Source organism: Triplophysa dalaica, chromosome 2 (assembly GCF_015846415.1).
Source record: "Triplophysa dalaica isolate WHDGS20190420 chromosome 2, ASM1584641v1, whole genome shotgun sequence".
In the NCBI taxonomy this organism is placed as follows: domain Eukaryota; kingdom Metazoa; phylum Chordata; class Actinopteri; order Cypriniformes; family Nemacheilidae; genus Triplophysa; species Triplophysa dalaica.
Window position 1 is genome coordinate 2,062,645 of NC_079543.1, and position 22,521 is coordinate 2,085,165.

Consider the following 22,521-nt stretch of genomic DNA (forward strand, 5'->3'; position numbering starts at 1 on the left):
AAAAACAACATGCATATTAATATGTGAACAGGAAGAAACTAGGAGCACAAGGTTCATTTTGCTAAATTCAAAAACTCAATACAATTTCATTAGAACATCAGATGCAGTGACAACATTTTTCTCTCTCTCTTCTGTATTGTGTGCATTTTACAGAATGGTTATAATTTACAATCAAAATGAAGACTTATATTCGTTCTTAACCGTTTTAATAGTAGATTCGTTTTTTATTTACTAAACATATTTTTTTACATTTTGGAGTATATATATTTTTATTTTTTAGTCTAAATGACATCCTCACACTAAAAGTAAACATTTGACAAATTCAATACAATTCCCTAGACATTATCAGTTTAGTTTCCTTGTAAATTGTAAATTCAACAAGGACATCATATGTCATCAGATTATTTTCCTGTTATACCAGTGAAAGCTTCAGTGATTTAATTTATTTTATAAAATATATCAGACCTTCAGTTTTTAAATCTTATTGCCGGTGTTTTACTTTAGCATACAAACATTCTGTTGTTTTATTCAGTGTCGCTTCAGGCGACTCTAAATTGGCATAATAATCACATTCTGTGTATGTCACCTGATTGGCTAATTGGGTGTGACTTAAATCAGACTGCTGATTGGTTACTGTGGAATAAACACAAAAGTTTGTTGGGATGTTGTTGAGGTCTGATGCTGACGTTTGATTGGACAACATTGTGGGGACATCATTTGATGAAGGGTGGCTTTCTGGTAACTCTTCATAGAGTTGGTTATTCTAAAAAACAACATGTCAGTCAACAATTTATCTCAAACGTCAAGTCAATTAACAAGTCAACTCAATAACTAAACTCAATTATAAACAATGCAATGGACGTATCTACAATTTTACAGGAAAATCTGAATGGCCACCTCAGTAATTTGATGATCACTTTGCTGATGTAAAGCTGAAGATGGGAAAAAAAACACCAGAAATGTCATAAAACAAAATAGAAATGAAAAAACATCAAAAAAGTTGATTTCTTTTTACCCGATTTTAATATCTTTCTTTTCATTATCAGGAGGAGGAACGATCCAGAACACAGAACCACGACCAGACCGACAGTGATAAAAGTGATAAAAGTAAAGTCTGTACACAGAAGCGAACACCATAAATATCTGTCACGGTACTTCAGAGTTCCTCTACAGCGGGTTACAAAACACACAACGATATTTCTCTCAAAAACCAAAGTGAAACTGTTCTGGTGAACCTCAAGTGTTTAATAGAAAGAGAAGTTTGAAGGTTTTGTGTTGGTTTATGTGGATTAACCCAATTTCAGAATACATGTGGTGTAGAAATCAATTCGAATCAGTCGTTGAAACGTGTCTCAAGGAATCTTCAAAGCTAACATTAAAACACCAACATCACTTGCATGCTTTTAAATGTGTGTATCTACATTTAAATAAATGTTAACATTTTGCAAATACCGAATACTGTAGCTACACGGACAAAAGTCAATTCCTTCACTTCCACTGGTGTCTACATCATGTGATCAAGAAGCTGACCGTTGCATTATGGGTAATGTAGTTTGTGTCTCACCAGAGTCCTGAGAGAGCAGGCCTGCAGGATTTCCTCTACTTGTTCTTTCACTTCCTGTTTGGTGCGACACTGACAGAAAACACAGAGAACATATTATGACATACAACACACACCCAGATGACTAAACACTTCTTAATTATCAGAATCATAAAGAGCTTTATTGCAAAGTATGTTTGCACATACAAGGAATTGTTTTGGTGACAGGAGGATCCAGTACACAGAGACCATAACACAGTAGATAGTGTATACAAAGATGCAATAAAGTAAACATAAGATAAAGATATAGAGAGTAAACCTATGTGTGTATTATTATTGTTTTAATACTTGAAAACATAAATAGAGTATTAGATAATTTCACTATACTGAGATAATATCACAAAACATATTTGATTAGGTTCGTTTATAACAACTTTTTATTATGCTAGTTTATCACTCTAATAGTACACGGACAATAGAGGAATACAAGTGGAAAAAAAACATGAATTATATACCAAGCATTCATGTTTTAAATAAAGTTATATTACACTGTCTACATATATGAACAACACAGTAACTTCACATTAACATATAGAAATGATGTGTTCTGTACCTGTGGATGTGCAGTCAGTGGTGGTGTCTATAGATGGAGATGGTGATGGGGTTTGTTTTCTGGGGGTAGATGTTGTGCGATCAGCAGGTTTAGAGATCACGGTAGCTGATAAACAGAGATGACACAGATGTGAAACTTTTACTGTGTAAGTAGTTGATGAACCACATTGTTGAGTAAAGATAAGCATCACACACCTTTATTCACCTTTAGAAGAACGTTTTTAAAGTCTCGACTAATCTTACACCAAGCTTCACAGCTGTATGATCCAGCATCTGTCATGGTCAAGTTTCTGATGGTCACTGTGAATGTTCTGGTTTTCTTGTTGTCCTGCATTGAGAATCTGCCGTTGATGGTCTTCTCTCCGCTGGACAATATAGTGACACGGTCTTTGTAAGCGCCTTTGTAGAAATACTTGTCACATCCTTCATATCCTTGTGAATACGGACACTTGATATGAACATCAGCTCCTTTATTTCCAGTCACTGCAATGTCCACACACAGCGAACCGTCCACTACAACTACACAAACACAACACAACCACACTGGTGTTGACTTTATTAGATTCATTATAATATTCTTCTTTATTACTTTACCATAAAGTTCTACTGAAAGAATGTGGAAAGATGGACTTACCCAACATCAGAAACACAGAAAGTGTCAGTGAGAGATTCATGCCTGTGTCACTGTGAGCTCTCGTTCAGATATACTTGTTGGCACACTTCATACAATCACGCTGTTTGTCTCTCGTGGTGAAGGTCAAACGCTGATGTTGGTGTGACGTCGAGGGCTGATGTGAGAAAATCAAGTGTTAACTTCTCATGAACCACAAGCTGTTTCCTGTCCTCACGTTTACTTCCATCAGAACTCTTGTAAGAACACGCCCTCATCCTCTGTAACTGTGAGAACAAGAGAGACAAATACAAAGAAGTGAAACTTGACTTGACATGTGCTTTATATGTACACACAGACACATGCAGATAAGGCATTATTCAGCCCTGGACACAAACAGACCCTCCTGAATGATTTGACTTTTTCACTTCAGGCCCGTCGCCTGGACGATTTACTTTAGATGAAAGTGGTTTGCATTTGTTTTACCTGTGGGTCTTAAAATGTATCCTTTGATGTAGTGAATATAATCTTCAAGTCCGATTTTGCGATCTTAAACCAGGACTAGGCCTTAGTTAAAGAATATTTATGTAATTTTTAATAACAAAAAACTTTACTGATGTGCATCTTGCAACAAAATAATCCCACTGATATATTTTAAGATATGTCAGAGCAAGTATTTTTATTTCAAGACACCACAGTTAGTCTTAAACCCTGTCCAGGAAAGCACCCCAAATATTTGAACTACTATAATTCAATAACTAACTACAGATAATGTATTCTGTGGTAGGCAGTGGCTAGAGTCTTTCACATGGGGTGTCCTGGGGTGGCCAAGGCAACTTCAGGGGGTCCATAGACCATGATAGTAAGTCAGTGTGTAATAGTGATTTGCGGATGGCGGTTAAATCCGCGGGCGTTGCGGATGATCGGAGGGTCGGGCGGGTCGGGTAATAATACATACTGATTAATTGCGGGTGGGTCGCGGGTGGATGATATCATATACAATATTAACAACATTTCTCAAAAAAAAAAAACGAATATGTTTTAAATGCATTTTAAAGCAGGCGCTAATTTGCAGTAGTTTAAAAGAAATGCGCGCATAGCGGCGTAGAGGACGGTCTATTTCTTAAAGCAGAAATGGAAGCGAAACAGATCCGAGAGAAATTTAAAAAGGGAGAATTAAAAACAAAACAAAAGGTAGGAAAGAAACGTGATTTGGCTTAAAAAAAAAAATCACATACCTTGAATTGTCAGAGTCTTATGACGGCGTTTTAGTGCCACGTAAAAAAAAAAAGATTTCGAGAATAAAGTCGAAATGCCACGTAAGAAAAAAAAAGATTTCGAGAATAAAGTCGAAATGTTATGAGAATAAAGTCGTATTGTTACGAGAAAGGTGAACTGTTACGAGAATAAAGTCGAAATGTTACGAGAATAAACACGTAGTAATACGAGAGTAAACTCGTAATATTTTGAGAAAAATAACAGAATTGCTAGAAACAATGGCTGTGGAGGGTTTGGATAAAGTACTTAAGCGGGGGTCCCAACGCGTTGTGGCATAAGGATTCATATGATAAACCGAAGCAAACGTTGAAATATTAAAACAATGCTTGATAATCTAATGTACAAAAATCTGGTTGCATCAAGCTAAATGCCACAATCCTTAAGGATTTATAAAAATGTAGAAATGTGAACTAAAGAGGTTTTAAAAATGACTGCTGGTGTTTGCAAGGCCTTCCGAACTAACTCACTTGTTCAGATGACGTGCTGAAACACAATTTAAACTCTAAAAATACAACATTCACATAAACAAAATACGTTTTACGACAAGATTATTCTCGTAACATTTCGACTTTATTTTTCGTAACATTTCGACTTTATTCTCGAAATCTTTTTTTTTTCTTTTTTACGTGGCACTAAAACGACGATTATTTACGATGCGCGCGGCACCGGACGCTTTTTCAGCAAGTGGTGAAATGAGATGTCAATCATCATTAAACTGCCCAATAAAATGTGAGGTGGCACTCGGGGTGGCCAATCAGATGTCTTAGGGGTGCAGTGCCACCCAGGACACCCCTCTGGCTCCGCCTCTGGTGGTTGGCTTGACCGGTTTTTTTGATTGCACTTGTGCTTTTTGTTGTCCTTATGCTGTCCCAATTGCTTCCATTGTCTATCCCATCTGTGACTAGTTTTGGATAAAAGTGTGTGCTAAATGTAAATGTACGATAATAATATAAGGATACTGACCTCTGGTGGACACAGGTGCAAACATAAGCATTTCCATACTGTTCTGATGCGCCATATTTGAATGCAAGTTCAGTCATTTTTAAAAGAGAATGTCACTCAAAATTCTATTGATTGAATGTTTAGCAAAAAACATGGACACAAGGTTGAAGCTCAGTGCTGTCCTATAGTGGTGACTGCAGTGTATGTGAATGTGAGAGCAGAAATTCAGCACCAATAGACAGGAGACAAACACAAACATGTGACTAGAGGAGACCAATAGAGATCTTTATGATGTGAGAAATGACACTATTTTAAGTCACATTGTGTACTGTAATTTAAGAGATTCATAAACAGTGTAAGGAGCATCAGAGGGTGCTGAAATAAGACGGTGTGATTGAAACCGGTGGACAGTGGTCTATTTATCTAAAGAATTAGAGAACAAAATAGAATTTACAAGGCAGATTATACCTAAAATACAACGTAACGTACCCCAGCTGAGCAAAACACAATCACTCTCCCTCACACACGCCCTCATCATCTGTTCTCAGATCAGGGATGGTGACGGTGAAAAGTCTTGCAGTCATGTCATCAATCAGAGAAAATCTCTTGTCTTTAGCTGGCAATCCTGATTCAACAATGATGTTCCTGAAAATGACCTACTCTCCATTACACAATACGTACACAAAAACAAAAAATAATTGTTTCATATCGAATTTCATAAGGACATGTGAACGGTCCGTCTTCTGTGTCCTGTAACTGGTGCTCCAAGAACACCTGAACACAAAATATTTCATGGAATCAAGCTCAGCATGATAAATACGTTACGAACATTATACAAGCAATATACATGATATCATGGAATAATAGATTATAAACCTAGTAAATCAAGGTTTATACTGTATAGAGATGATGTGTAGATGTGACGTCAGAGTGTCAAACTCACCTGTAATGATGCAGGAGAACAGGAGCAGAATGTTCATCATGATGAATCTAAAGCTTCAATAAAACACTGTGACGGACAATTCTCTCTCCTCAAAAATATCCAACACTTCACATGCATGCAGGACATTCTCCTGAGATATTTTTAGAGAACATTACTATGACTTACAGCTATATCGATGCATTCATTTATTGATCAGTTAACCAGTAGCACACTCATGCAAATTATCGAACAAACATGATCACCTTAGATAGAAATCTACTGCAAAGAAGAAAAGACAGTTCCAGGAACAAATGACTAATCCTTTAATTGTTTACTTAAACCGTGGATGGGTTTAGAAGGACTTACATTACATTTACAAGTCACACGTCACTCTTTGTCAATGTTTTTTTTTTGGTATAGTGCACAGAGATGCAAAACTGTGCTGCAAAAATTGCTTTTCCAACAGCAACCTTTACGTTGCGCACAAAACTGTGCCCACTGTTGTTGTCCTATACTAACTCCATTGCAAAAAAATACTATATTCTGTAATATTGTTCATGATGTTCTAAAATCGCCAAAGGGAGACACTTGAAAGCACTGATTTTAGCAGTGATGTTATGGTCGCTAGGATATGGAATATAAAGTATGTGATTTACCAGGTAGTTTGTTTTTATCAATATTAACATTGTGGAGGCATCATCTTGTACAGAAATGATTCTGAAACATTACTTAATTTCCAATTGAGTGAAAAATATATGCAGGCCGCTGGAAAAGGAGAAATGTTGACACGTGCCCTTAGAGCTGTGTAAACAGGACCAAACACACATCCTTAAGTAAATACGGTTGTGTTAAACTGACAGTGTAAACGTGGCCTTAGTTTTTGTTGGTGTGTCCAGTGCCAGTTCTGGCAGCACACAATCCTGATCACATGCTGTGTCTTTCACCTGATTGGCTGAATGGGTGTGAGTGAGATATTAATTAGACTTCCCAGATAGCACAATCCGTCTGGCTTACGTCTATTTGACGTCTGCATTTACATCTGCAAAACATCTGCAATACATGGTTTGCTCATCTGCAATACGTCTCGGAGATGTATGAACGTCTGTAATTCGTCTGCTAAAGATCTGGAGATCTGAAAACATCTGCTGAGTTAAAACATCTGCTAAACATCTTATAAAGAGTAGCTTTAAATCCATTCTAAATCATAAACATCTCACAGACATTTTCTAGATGTCTATATGATGTCTGATAGCAGACGTCTCCGAGACGTATAGATGAGCAAACTATGTTTTGCAGATGTCTTGCAGATGTAAATGCAGACGTTAAAATGGCGTAAGCCAGATGTATGTGTGCTATCAGGGTGTTGAGCAATGGTTACTGTGGCATAAACACTAAAAGGTTTGTCAGATGTCATCGAGATGTGATTCATACGTTTATTTGAAGATCACTGTGGTGACATCACATGATTCAAAATCACAGTTTGGAATCTCTTTATACATGCAAGCATTCTAAAAAAAAGAGAAAGAAAAATACTGATATCTCATTGGCTCAAAATAAACAATAAAATTTTACTTCTGACAGTTTAAAGGAAATGTTCTAAACACAAACCTCTCTATTCTGCTGATCGTTTTGCTGATACAGAGCTGAAGAGGAAAAAAGAGATAAGTCATATTTTAAATGCAAAAAAAAAGATGAAACTTACAAAAATATGGTATCATTTTTACCTGTTCCACATTTTTTTCTCCACAGTTTTAGAAGGAGAAACGATCCAAAACACAGAACCAGCAAAACCAAGACCAAACCGACAGCAACAGCAAAAAAAGGGGCTGAAACAGTAAAGAACAGCAAATATTTATGTATTGCTTGCATGTTTATAAATGTAAAATATCAAAGTATGTCAGCCTAAGAGGAGATTAAATTTAGAGGTCAATTTAATTCACTTCCACCCATTCCTAACTCATGTGATCAAAAAGATGACAGTTGCATTGTGGGTAATGCAGTTTGTGTGCTCACCAGAGTACATCTGAGAGAGCGGGCCTGCAGTATTTGCTCTACTTGATGTATCATGTCCTGTTATTATGCCAGCAACAGAAAACAGAGAGATATATGAACATGCTAGAACAACACACAATACACACCCAGCAGACAAACGGTTCTGTGTATTTATTATTTTTATAATTTATTACAAGAATGAACATGTAGTATTTTAACATGAATATTTATACTTCTTTATACTGAGAATATCAATTAAGAATCACATTTTATTAGGTTACATTTTCTTATTTTAGAAAGAGCTGAATGAAATGCAGTCTTAAATGCTCTTACAGTAAGTGAATAGATATACACTAGATGAAGGAATGATCAGAGTTAATGTTTTGAACAAAGTTATCATCAGGAATATATGTCTAGATATCAAAATAACAGATGTTTTAATTGTGTTCTGTACCTGTGGACGTGCAGTCAGTGGTGGTGTCTATAGATGGAGATGGTGATGGGGTTTGTTTTCTGGGGGTAGATGTTGTGCGATCAACAGGTTTGGAGATCACTGGAGCTGATAAACAGAGAGGACACAGATGTGAAACTTTTACTGTGTAAGTAGTTGATGAACCACATTGTTGAGTAAAATGAAGCATCACACACCTTTATTCACCTTTAGAAGAACGTTTTTAAAGTCTCGACTAATCTTACACCAAGCTTCACAGCTGTATGATCCAGCATCTGTCATGGTCAAGTTTCTGATGGTCACTGTGAATGTTCTGGTTTTCTTGTCGTCCTGCATTGAGAATCTGCCGTTGACGCTCTTCTCTCCGCTGGACAGTATAGTGACACGGTCTTTGTAAGCGCCTTTGTAGAAATACTTGCCACATCCTTCATATCCTTGTGAATACGGACACTTGATATGAACATCAGCTCCTTTATTTCCAGTCACTGTAATGTCCACACACTGCGAACCGTCCACTACAACTACACAACACAACACAACCACACTGGTGTTGACTTTATTAGATTCATTATAATATTCTTCTTTATTACTTTACCATTAATTTCAGCTGAAAGAACATGGAAAGATGGACTTACCCAACATCAGAAACACAGAAAGTGTCAGTGAGAGATTCATGCCTGTGTCACTGTGAGCTCTCGGTCAGATATACTTGTTGGCACACTTCATACAATCACGCTGTTTGTCTCTCGTGGTGAAGGTCAAACGCTGATGTTGGTGTGACGTCGAGGGCTGATGTGAGAAAATCAAGTGTTAACTTCTCATGAACCACAAGCTGTTTCCTGTCCTCACGTTTACTTCCATCAGAACTCTTGTAAGAACACGCCCTCATCCTCTGTAACTGTGAGAACAAGAGAGACAAATACAAAGAAGTGAAACTTGACTTGACATGTGCTTTATATGTACACACAGACACATGCAGATAAGGCATTATTCAGCCCTGGACACAAACAGACCCTCCTGAATGATTTGACTTTTTCACTTCAGGCCCGTCGCCTGGACTTTTTACTTTAGATGAAAGTGGTTTGCATTTGTTTTACCTGTGGGTCTTAAAATGTATCTTATGATGTATTGAACTTTTATCTTGAAGGCAGTTTTCCGGACAGGGATTCATTTAAACCAGGACTAGGCTTCAGTTCATTTAGAATATTTAATATATTTAGAATAATATGGCTGTTTAGCCAAGCACAAGGACACAATACTAAGTGGTGTTGTCCTAGTGGTGACTGAAGTGAATGTGAGAGCAGAAATTCAGCATCATGGACAGCATAAGAACACAAACACGAGGAGACCAATAGAGATTCTTTATGATGTGAGAAAATACACTATACCAAGTCACATTGTTCACTGCAATTTAAGAGTTCATAAACAGCGTAAAGAGCGTCAGAGGGAATTGTGAGTAATTTATGCATATCATAAACAGTGTTCAGGGAATCAGAGGGGATTGTGGGTAATTGAACAGTTACATAAACAGCATTAGAAGTATGACAGGGGATTGTGGGTAATGGTACAGTATTGAAGTCTGTGATGGTTGCTGAATCGGTCAGATGTCTGATTTTAATCTCATCATAAACTTGAGCGGTTTGAGTAACCTGAGGAGAGAGAGAGAAATGATGTGCAGCTCTAGAGGTCATTCAGGTCAACAATCATCCAATCAGATTTAATTTACACACCAATTCATAGATTCCTGGTCCTGAGTGAGATATTCTACAGTCTGAATCAGCATCTGTTTAAAACACAAAACAATTAAATTATCATTGCTGCTGTTTGTGGTTAAGATGTGAACATGTCATTGTGACTCTGTTTCAGTGCATTACCTGTTTTTGCCAGCAGAGGACAACACAATGTTTTCCATCACCCACAAACAATCTTCTAATTTAATATCAACTGTATTTTAAATCAACCTGAGACATTACTGTGATCATGTTTCAAAAGGATCAAATTCAAACAAAGTTAAAGAGTTTAGACCTTGAGCTGAACGTCTCCTGCAGTCTCTGAATATTGCTTGGTGTTAATAAACCTTGACCCATGTATGAAGGTTTTTATGTAACTACCTGCACCAACCACAATATGTCTGACAACCACACCGCTTCTGCTCTGAATATACAAGAATAGGTACAAAAGTACATGCGTGTATAGGAAGCTGAAGTCTTGTGCTTAAAACAGTCTATTCGGTTACACTGCAACTCTATTTCAAGTGTTTGCGTTGTTGTTTCTGGAATAGATTTTCTTATTATAATGCATTTTAATTTGCTTAGCAGAAGTTTACCTACGATTGAGATATAAAAATACCTTTTACAATATCTTTAAGATAATTATCAGTCAATGTTCATAAATGGGGTCAGAATAAATGTGACGTCTTTATATGTGAATTATTCATTATAGTCATTGTAGAATTTGATGATGTTTTCATGAGTTTAAGAGCATCAGAGTAATTTACCTTTCCTTACATCCAGCTTCACTTCAGTGTAGATATCTGTCCAGTAATGTCTATTAACTACACAATAGTATGTGTCTGAATCATGTTCATTCAGATCAGTGATGGTGACTTTGAAGACTGATGCTGTTGTGTCATCATACAGAGAGAATCTTCCACTCTTAACCCATTTATTTTTAATATCAGTCTCGATGACATCAAAACACAATCCAGGCTTCGATCGTTTACAAAATTATTTTTCATTTGTTGAATATCCTCTGTCATATTGACATGTGATGCTGACTGCTCCTCCTGCACTGAAAAAGATGATTCTTGAGGATTAGTAAATAATCACATTGATTGCTTTTATTGACCAAATAACAAATGTCTACAAAACCCCTTTGTGACAATAAACACAAGATTCATTTGATGTTACCATTATTGTGATCAGTGTTCACTTTAGTTGAGCTCTTGACTGTTACTGTCTTAATACAATAAAAGTATAAGATAATGGATTCTTAGTATTTAAGTATTATTTAAAGAGTATTTATGGATTTGAGAAGGATTTTACAATGAAGTGACAATATAAATTAACCATGACGTGTGCCATGTTGAGATTAGTGTGTATAGATTACACTCAGATACCAACAGTCATCATACACACCTCAACAAAGGCGGCAATCATCAAATTAATTCAGGTAAACTGCAATGCATGCTGGGAGTCATGAATGAGTTTTGTATTATGATTACCCAGCATGCATTGCAGCATGAAGCTTTCTTTTATTTTATTGTCACCATTGTTCAAGAAGTAACACAACCACAAAATTTAATTACTTCAAAAGTAACATCAATTGAATAGTTTTATGGAGGGCAAAATAATAAAAGTGATAGAATTGATCAAAGAAATGAGGGATTAAAGGGATTTCACAAACAGCATTACAAAGACGTGTGGTTAAAACTACGGCTCATAGTACATTATAACATGTTGACTTAGATCATCCTCTGGAGCAAAATAAACAAGCATATACTTCATTTTGCACAACATGCATTAGTAAGCGCGGTGAACATCATCATGGGAAGTTTTTAATCAATTACTTATAGAAATGGCAGCCCAGTCGCGCTAAGTCATGTTGGATTTGCTAATGTCATGTTTCACCGCATGACAACCCCTGACCAAGAGTGTTCATAAGCAATTAACAAACAAAGCAGGATTGGATCTTCTGATTTATAAATTTACTGTTGACAAAATTATTCGATATACATTATTTAACTACAGATTGCCATGGTGATAGTGACTTCCCTCAATGTGTTTGTGCAAGTTCAAAGAGGAGTTTTGAAAGGCTGATATTTCCACATTCTTTAGCAGACAGAGATTGCAACTCATGAGAATGCTTTTCCCCTTAAGCCTATTGCACATGGAGTCTGAAATTTGCACCCGAAATTTACGCATGTTAAAAAATTAATACGACCTCATGTTGTGTCATTACATTTACATAGAGCGTTCAATATTTTTGTCCATCTTAAAAAATATTCGAACCGGGTTAAATTTTCTGCATTTTTCGCATCCATAGCAAATATTTGGAGTGACCCTTTTTAACAATTCAGAGACACCATCAAACGAAAGCCAAATAAAAAAGTTGTTTCCATAAACGAATAATACAATTTTATTGTATATAGCGCCATCAAAAGTTTCCTTCTCAAAGCGTTGAACAAAGAATCCAAATAATACATCACACATTAATAAGGCATCACAACAAAATCTGTTTTTTTTGCTAGCGCCAGGAAGCGACCTGATTGGCTAACAATTTTTTTTACTCTGTTCTTTTTGTAAAAAGCAAAAGTTACGAAGTTTAATACTTTATTTTTTAACAACTCAAGTAAAAGTTAGAGTACCATAATTTAGTTATATTTAAAAAAGGAAAAAATGAAAATAAATACTTTGTAACGGAAGTATTTGTAATTTGTAATCTAGCTTTCTTGTAGCTCAGTGGTAAGAGAATTGCGTTAAAATCGCAAAGTTGTGGGTTTGATATCTACATTCCCCATCTCACCTAAGCTTATGCTTGTATGCGGCTCGGTTCATCAGTGGCTGTTGAACACCAGTAAGTATTCACTTTAAATGAAGTGATTCTCTTTGATGTTGTTGAAGCTGATTCACTAATTAATTAGTTGTGGTAAAAAATGCTGATTACCAATGTATTTTTCCATGAATCTGCTTTCTTAGTGATAAAATGTTACTTAGCTAGCTAACGTTAGCTTGTTTAAAATAGCTTGTTAGTGCATCACACACTGCATCTATTACGCAACACAAAACCGATGACTTGATTGTAAATAACTTAAGAAACATGGCAATAAATAGTTTTGAAGAAAAATCAGCTTTTCATTGAACCAGAGAGAAACTTTGAAAATAACCACAATGATGCAGTCTCCATGTTACAGTAATGATTGTAGCAAGGCTTTCCTCTGTGTTCACATATCTTTAAATTATTAAAAGTACGATTTGACTGTTTCATTTGAGTCAACTGGTGTTTCTGTGGTTGAGTAGATCGTTGAATCAACTGATGTTTCTGCGCTTGAGTAGATCGTTGAATCAACTGGTGTTTCTGTGGTTGAGTAGATCGTTGAATCAACTGGTGTTTCTGCGGTTTAGTAGATCGTTGAATCAACTGGTGTTTCTGCGGTTTAGTAGATCGTTGAATCAACTGGTGTTTCTGTGGTTGAGTAGATCGTTGAATCAACTGGTGTTTCTGCGGTTAAGTAGATCGTTGAATCAACTGGTGTTTCTGCAGTTGAGTAGATCGTTGAATCAACTGGTGTTTCTGCGGTTTAGTAGATCGTTGAATCAACTGGTGTTTCTGCGCTTGAGTAGATCGTTGAATCAACTGGTGTTTCTGCGCTTGAGTAGATCGTTGAATCAACTGGTGTTTCTGTGGTTGAGTAGATCGTTGAATCAACTGGTGTTTCTGCGGTTAAGTAGATCGTTGAATCAACTGGTGTTTCTGCAGTTGAGTAGATCGTTGAATCAACTGGTGTTTCTGCGGTTTAGTAGATCGTTGAATCAACTGGTGTTTCTGCAGTTGAGTAGATCGTTGAATCAACTGGTGTTTCTGCGGTTTAGTAGATCGTTGAATCAACTGGTGTTTCTGCGCTTGAGTAGATCGTTGAATCAACTGGTGTTTCTGCGCTTGAGTAGATCGTTGAATCAACTGGTGTTTCTGTGGTTGAGTAGATCGTTGAATCAACTGGTGTTTCTGCGGTTAAGTAGATCGTTGAATCAACTGGTGTTTCTGCAGTTGAGTAGATCGTTGAATCAACTGGTGTTTCTGCGGTTTAGTAGATCGTTGAATCAACTGGTGTTTCTGTGGTTGAGTAGATCGTTGAATCAACTGGTGTTTCTGCGGTTGAGTAGATCGTTGAATCAACTGGTGTTTCTGTGGTTGAGTAGATCGTTGAATCAACTGGTGTTTCTGCGGTTGAGTAGATCGTTGAATCAACTGGTGTTTCTGTGGTTGAGTAGATCGTTGAATCAACTGGTGTTTCTGCAGTTGAGTAGATTGTTGAATCAACTGGTATTTCTGCGGTTGAGTAGATCGTTGAGTTAGCTGGTGTTTCTGCGCTTGAGTAGATCGTTGAATCAACTGGTATTTCTGCGGTTGAGTAGATCGTTGAGTCAGCTGGTGTTTCTGCGCTTGAGTAGATCGTTGAATCAACTGGTCCCTGTACTGTGGAATAGGGCTGCAGCTCTGCGATTTCTTGATATACATGGTCATAGTAGTTAAAATCCTGCAGGAGATTGTGTGTCAGATTTAAACAGATCCGAATGAAAACACTAGTGAAACTAGTCTACAAAGTAGCTTAACTTTATTGACCTGCAAGACTTTGGCAGTCAACAAATTTACACAGCGAGATCATGAAGGTTGACCAGAATAACTAGCACCAATAAGCATTGAATGAGCACCAGTAGTGACATTCATCCATCCATCCATCCATTTTCTACCGCTTATCCAAACTACCTCGGGTCACACGGGAGCCTGGGAGTCATCGGGCATCAAGGCAGGATACACCCTGGATGGAGTGCCAACCCATCGCAGGGCACACACGCACTCACGCACTCACGCACTCACGCCCTACAGACAATTTTTCCAGAGATGCCAATCAACCTACCATGCATGTCTTTGGACCAGGGGAGGAAACCGGAGTACCCGGAGGAAAGGGGAGAACATGCAAACTCCACACACACACAAGTCGGAAGCGGGAATCGAACCCCCAACCCTGGAGGTGTGAGGCGAACGTACTAACCACTAAGCCGCCGTGCCCCCCTAGTGACATTCAATCTGGTGATTTTAAGCAGGACAACAGTAGATTGACACTTTAAATAAACGTACCTCTGGGGTGCTCTCTGGTATGAAATTCACAGCGGAAACTGTCAAAACATAGACATAATATAAGTTATTTTAAACAACCACATGAGAAAATGTGTGTTTGGTTTCCAAAAAAAAGTGTATCTACATCTGACCTTGATCTGAAGGTCCTGAGTGAGCAATTCTTGGGGATTTCTTCCCTCTCAACACTGTCAGTGCCACTAGCAAACCGATCAGCATGAGTGTTAATCCAACGCTGACGCAGACCAAAGTCACTACAGGAAAAATCCCAAGCGTATCTAAAATAGAAAGCTCACACAATGAATATTCTGTCATTGACTGTTAGATATACAGTATAGACTTATCAATACATCAATTGTCCGTCTTGTCCAGAGTGCATGACATTGAATTAAACTGGTTCTTTATAATTCCATCAGTGGTCAACAGATTGATTCACGGTGGACCAGAAACATCGATAAATCCACATCAATGATTGCACAACTGAGATGAACATGAGGATGATTTTGGCCAACGAGTGAGCAGATACTTTACAAATGGTGGATTGTTTCTTGTATCCAAATTCACAGCCTTGTTAAATCTTACTGATAAAACTCTCTCTAATAATAAAAACTAATAAACATTTCTGAGAGCCAAAGAGTGAAGTTGATTTTTGCAAAAGGCACTCCTTGTCCGGTGAACACAGTAACAATTTCAACCCACTTCATCTGATTCAGTGTCTGATCGGTCATGCGCAACACAATACAACAGGTTGCATTTACTATTACTGTAAAAAAAATACTCTTTTTACTGTACTTTTCCAAAATAACTGCATTAAAGCACTTACCAGATTTAACAAGCAGCAAAATCTCTGAATATTCATCAAGTAATAGATATGGAGTGCTCACTCCACACCAGTATTTTCCCTCATCATCTGCTCTCAGATCAGTGATGGTGACGGTGAAAACTCTTGCAGTCGTGTCATCAATCAGAGAAAATCTGTCGTCTTTAGGTGGAGATCCTGATTCAACAATGATATTTCTAAACCCAACGAAACACTCTCCTTTACACAAATACTTCTTATTTGTTTCATATCCAGATTCATAAGGACATGTGATGTGAACAGTCTCTCCTCTGTGTCCTGTTACTTGAACTGGAGCTCCTACAACAGCTGACATATATACATATCCTACATAAGAAATATCAACATGAGATCATGAAATAACAGACCGTGAAGTGTGTAAACCATGATGTTACAGTGTTCAGTACACATGACGTCAGAGCGTCAAACTCACCTGTACTGATGCAGGAGAACAGGAGCAGAACGTTCATCATGATGTTTCAATGAAACGATCCTCTCTCTCTCTGTTTTACGTATAGAGTGTAGACATTTCCTTCCTCTTTTTATTCTTACCACATCCAGCTACATGAACACAGATGATTCTATCTTCATAGAGCTTCACTTTGATTAACAGCATCGATCTGTGAATACATTTATTGATCAGATAAACCGTCCGGCAACTCATCTTATAAACAGAGGTGATAAATCGCATTCAAGGTGGGATAACCAATTTCTGAAAACACGGGACATTAGCAATACAAACTTGAAGCCAGTAAGCAGTTAGTGGCGTGTCTGCTCATGTCGACAGAGGGAAGTGTGCAAAGGGGCATTAGAAACTGCAGAAAGAGCAATGTCTTATTTATTATATAAAAGTAATGGGTCTGTTTGTGGAGGTTAAGTATAAAAAGAAGGATAAAAGTCAGGCAGGAGTTTCGAGCGGAAATGCGTTAGGAGCCATGGTACTCTGGCGAAGGCTTTAAAGATGGGTTTACACACACAGTTTCTCTTATTCACCTTAATAACCGATACAGAGGAATTGCATACATTGTAAAAGAGAGATACAGCTGTACGATTAGGGTTGAGAATCAAAATAATCAGATCCTTAAAAAATGAAATAATCGATTCCACTTAACGATTCCGGAGCCCACGATCACATCACTCTCAAGTCATCTGTGAAGACCTGAGTCACCTGACCTGACATAGCCATCTGCGAGGACCTTCCGCTCGAATACTAAGAGTCAGTTCACACTATGGACCGTGGAAGGCATTCTAAAGTGTTGCTGCATTTGCGAAATCACAAAAAGACAATGCTAAATGTAATTATTGTGACAAAGTATTGCATTGTAAAACGGGTGTCAACACTACCTGTTTATTTTGTCGATGTGGTTTAGATTATATAAAGTTTTGTCCTGCGGTAGGAAAATCTGTCAGTGTAAGACAATTCGACAGAACACCTTCACATGATGCTACACATGATCAGGATCTCAAAATCCAGTGTTATATCCACCGTTTATATAACATCCATCCCTGAAATGCCCTGATGGTGGGGGTCTTACAAACGCTTGTTTTCTTTGCCAAGCTTTTCCTGGAGAGTTGCGCAATAAAGGAATAAGATCTACAAAATAGGGAACCATATTTTTAACTTAGAAAAAACTTAGAAAAGACTTTCAGAGTTGGAGTGCTGGGGGAATGTATCAAGCACAGAAACACTACATATCTGTCCAATTTAACACATAGGCTTGCCTAGGCTGCGGCGAAGGGGACCCACCTCTTCAGGGGCCTCTGATTGGCCAGATTGTTTTATTTAAATTTACTTAAGCGCAAACTAAAAATAGACCCTCATTTGCCCCTAAGAAATAAAAAAAAATTAAGCAAGAGATTGGATAGATGTGGAGCAAACGTGCATGACACATGATATTAAACAGAACACAGGTAATTGTGTTTTATATTCAAACGATGCTATTATAGTCCATGCAGAGTACACAACACTTGGTCTTACTATCTGTTTGCTTACAGAGCTTTCTCCTCATTGCAAACAGGCTATTTATTAAGAAGTTTTTAAATTTGGAAACAGCATATTACCATTCATTTGGAGGCTCACTCTTGCTCAAATCCAAGATAAATAACCAACGCTATCATCTCTTTCATTTACATTTATTCATTTGGCATACACTTTTATCCAAAACGACTTACAAGTTGGAGAGCGTATAAAGATTTTGTCAACATTGCGGCATGTTTTTTGTTCGTAGTAGCGTGTTTTGTTCTTGATAATTTAAATAACAACAACAGCTTTCAGAAATCGCTAACCCTGCCTTTAACTTTATTAACTAAGAGGGTTTTAAAGAAGAAAGAGCATTGCGCTTGCAGCATTAATGGTTGTGGGTTTGATTTTTGAACACACACAATGATATAAACTGTATGCTGAATACACTGTAAATGACTTTGGATAAAAGCCCAATTGGAGCCTAATCTCAAATGTGAAACACCGGAATATCAAGTCTTTCACACCTAGTGATATTTCTATATTATGCTCTCAGAAAAAAACTCCTAGAACATATTATGATTTTGGCAACTGAATTTTATGTTATTAAGAATTCCTTTGAAGGGCTAAACAAAAGATCTTTTTTTCTTAAAAGCTTTATTTAGGGATTAAATGGGATTAAAAACATGAGATATATTGCATTGTAAATTTTTTATTGTTTGAAGCATATAGCATTTTACAAACTAAATTAAACAAGACAAACGATTACGAATCTTTCTAACCAGTTACTGAAAATTTAGTCAAATTTAAGTCCATCAATAACACGATCGCAAAACACCAGTAAAAGATTCACAGATCCTTCAGCTGTCAGTGAGATTCAGAAAGACAGATAGAAATTTTAGTTGTGGTGGAGAGACTCTGATCCGGGGCTTCGGTGGACTGTACATTCATCTCAGATGTGCTCAGAGAGGACGGTGTGATTGATAAGGATCTGATGTCAGTGCTCTTTTTTTCTTCTAAAGGACGAGAGAAAAAAAGGAATCAACAAAACAGCTTGGAATAGACATCACACCTAGAAACAAATCACCTCATGGTAAGGAGTCTAGAGACAACATACACTTGAGAACCAATGTACATGGCAAAGAACCAAACAGAGGATATTTAAATCCATTAGGGGTCAATAGATGAAGTTACTGTGGAGCTAATTGAGCAGGGTTTTTTAAACATGTACACTGTAAACCCAAATGTTCAAAATAATCAATCAGATTAAGTAATTTAAACTTAATTTTATAAAAAAAGTTCTACTTACATTTTTTTACCTTTGAGTTAAGTGTGATGATTATTTTTGATTAACTTGAAGTTTTTACTAAAACTAAAAAATGAATAACTACTTAATTTAAACAAGTAATTCAACACAGTTGGTCAAGAAGGATTTCCATTTCTCAACATGCTTTGCGTCAGACTGCATTAGGAGAGTACATTTAAAAAAATATGATTTATTTACATATTTTTAGTAAAGTTGTTAGCGTTTAATGTTCACTTCTCTTAGATACTTAGAAGAGTTTGACATATTTTTCAGTTTTGTGAATACCATTGTTTAAAAGAGTGGTGCATGTGCTTAGGATCTGTGAAGCTACATTTGCCTGCAAAATGTATTATATTACCATTGTGTAGTAACTGTGCTACTGCCAGTTCTTAGATCAGTCACTTCTTGTTCATTGTGAGTTGCTTGAGTCAAAGTGTTTGATTTATGCATATTAAGACAAAGAAATATGTAAAATAAAAACACTGAAATAATTGAGTTTAGATAACTTAAAAATGCAATTTTGGTGTAGTTATTTAAGTTCTGTCTACTTCATTTCATAAAAAGGATCAATTACATACTTAAGTTGCACGTGCTAAGATTAGGTAAGAACTTTAACTTAACAGTAATCAGACTCGAAGTGTTTGAGTAATGCCAACTTATCCGGTTTTACTGAAACAATCCTGCAGATGTTGTATGTATCTTTAACCTGACACAATTAATCATCCCATCAGCCTGAAACAGGCCCTGTATATTCAAAACCATAGCTTTTTCTATAAAGTTAGGCTATTCCTCCACACCCAAAGGCAGTAGTCGGTCACTGTAACCGAACATTTTTGAAAACTCCTGCCAGGGTGAAGAATTTCAGAAACGCTGGTTGCAGTGTTGTCATGTAGCCTACCAGAACTGGTTATAACCTTTTTTCAGATTGACCAACATGGCTTTACAATTTGACTTATAGCAGCTAGTATTCTTATTTAACTGTTGTCACTTTATGCGGCTCATAATCACAAACACAAATGAAACTGTATTCTATTTACTTTTACTGTGCTGAAATTTAACCACTTACCAAGTTTAACAAGCAGCAAAATCTCTGAATATATATCTATGAACAGAGTGCTTACTCCACACCAGCATGTGCCTTCATCATCTGTTCTCAGATCAGTGATGGTGACGGTGAAAACTCTTGCAGTCGTGTCATCAATCAGAGAAAATCTCTTGTTTTTAGCTGGAGGTCCTGATTCAACAATTATGTCTTTATTCTCAAATCCACAATCATCTTTACACAAAAACTTCTTATTTGTTTCATATCCAGATTCATAAGGACATGTGATGTGAACAGTCTCTCCTCTGTATCCTCTTACTTGAACTGGAGCTCCTGCAACAGCTGAACACAAAATATTTCACATAATTATGATCTCCACGATAAACACATCACAAACATTACACAAGAAATATAATCATGACATCATAACAGATGACATACTGTGTAAAGTGAGGTAAATATAAAGATGTTGTTACAGTGTTCAGTACACGTGATGTCAGAGTGTCAAACTCACCTGTACTGATGCAGGAGAACAGGAGCGTAGAACGTTCATCATGATGAATCTAAAGCTTCAGTAAAACATCAGCCACTGTGACAAACAATTGTCTCTCTCTGTCTTACGTATAGAGTGTAGACATTTCCTTCCTCATTTCTGTCTTACCACATCCAGCTCTACACATGCACACAGCAGATTCTTCTGAGATATCTCCAGAAAATATTCCTTTGACTAACAGCTTTATTGTTGCATTTAATGATCAGAATACATTAACATTTATGCATATGGCAGATGCTTTTATCCAAAGTGACTTACATTGCATTGAATTACACATTTGTTTCAAACTATGTGCATTCCCCTGATTGACATGATATCATGCGTTAAAGATGCCTTTAAATAACAATCCAACAACAATTATTAAGGGACAACAAACCCTTAATAATAATAATTATATGTTGAATTTATATAGTGCCTACACCAATTCAACAATTAATACTTTCAAACTAACATAAATAACAATTAAATGGACATTTAGTCATTTATCGCATCAAAAAAACACACACACACATACACACACAATGCTACAGATTGTACATGAAACGTTTGAGTGATATCCACTGTCAAAGGAAGAACATCAAAACCAATTCACAACAGCAAAACCGGCAAATAACATGCGTCTCTCACCTGAACGGATGTGACTGAGCTTTAAATCAGACTGCTGAATGATTACAATGCCATAAAAACTTAATGTTCGTAGGATGTTGGTGAGGTACGAGTCAGACGTTTGATTGAAGAGCACTGTGGTGTCACATGATTCAAGATCACCATCTGGAATAGGCTTGTCACGGTACCATAAACATATCTTATGATACTGTACCTCATGAAGTACCACGATAGTATTGCGATGCTGTGTCATGTTTCTAATTAAATCTACAAATAAGATTTCTTACAGTACTTTTCATTTGCTAACATCCCTTTGACCAGTCTGTAGGCACATTTTCAAAACTCTAAAGACAATTAGCACAACGTTTGTTGTGACCATACCATTAACACAATTCATGTTGTTTTCTCACAACACTCAGTCCATTAACACGTTTCTAAAATGCATATATATATTCTTTTCACACAGGCTTACCCCATACCAAAATTATGGATCTTTCGTAGCTTTTTTACAAATGCTTAAACACAGCATGACAAAATGAAGACATAATGTTCAAACCCCTAAATATAGTAAAAAAAATGATGAGGTCTTCTGTGAGCTTTTGGAAAGTTTGAAAGTCTGTGTTTTCACAGAGATATTGGACAAATAGTATTTTGGCAGCATGAAAGTCAACTTTTTCATCATATGGTTGTTTTTTGAAATCTCAGTTGCGTCACCAAATCCAACCTTATATCATCTTAACCATAGCACCATATTTAACTGATATTACACTATCAGCGAGAGTAATTGACGGTTACTGTGTGTGTTTTTTATAATCGTGCATCAATTTTAAATATATCTTTCCACATGTATTGATCTATAATAGAAAGATGGTTAGATAAGGGATGGTTGGACGATAAATGTGTGGATATCTACAAATGTACAAACAATATCCACCTTTAGTTTATTGATTAAAGTTTATTGACACCTTTAGTTTAAAATTCCCAATGAACCCCAACCCCACCCACTTTTGATTT

The 22,521-nt window shown here is 36.7% G+C and overlaps 1 protein-coding gene across 1 annotated transcript; it reads right to left on the reverse strand.

Annotated features, from left to right (window-relative positions):
- Positions 1-113: 113 nt before the first annotated feature.
- On the reverse strand, positions 114-16,529 carry LOC130435807 (uncharacterized). The gene is made up of 19 exons (XM_056766660.1): positions 16,474-16,529; positions 16,026-16,367; positions 15,337-15,480; positions 15,206-15,243; positions 14,172-14,603; positions 9,203-9,245; positions 8,545-8,868; positions 8,351-8,455; positions 7,918-7,974; positions 7,629-7,730; positions 7,513-7,547; positions 7,353-7,412; positions 3,007-3,049; positions 2,348-2,671; positions 2,154-2,258; positions 1,565-1,633; positions 1,016-1,114; positions 898-932; positions 114-763 (listed from the first exon to the last, which is right to left on the reverse strand). Exons 1-19 carry the CDS (start codon positions 16,511-16,513, stop codon positions 482-484), a joined length of 2,679 nt encoding a protein of 892 aa, XP_056622638.1. The 5' UTR covers positions 16,514-16,529; the 3' UTR covers positions 114-481.
- Positions 16,530-22,521: the final 5,992 nt, after the last annotated feature.

Coding starts and splice junctions, on each gene's coding strand:
- LOC130435807 (XM_056766660.1), bottom strand. CDS start 16,513: ATGATGAACGTTCTGCTCCTGTTCTCCTGCATCAGTACAG. Junction 2,259..2,347: donor TCTTCTAAAGGTGAATAAAG/GTGTGTGATGCT, acceptor TCTGTTTATCAG/CTACCGTGATCTCTAAACCT. Junction 1,634..2,153: donor CACTGACTGCACATCCACAG/GTACAGAACACA, acceptor GTTTTCTGTCAG/TGTCGCACCAAACAGGAAGT.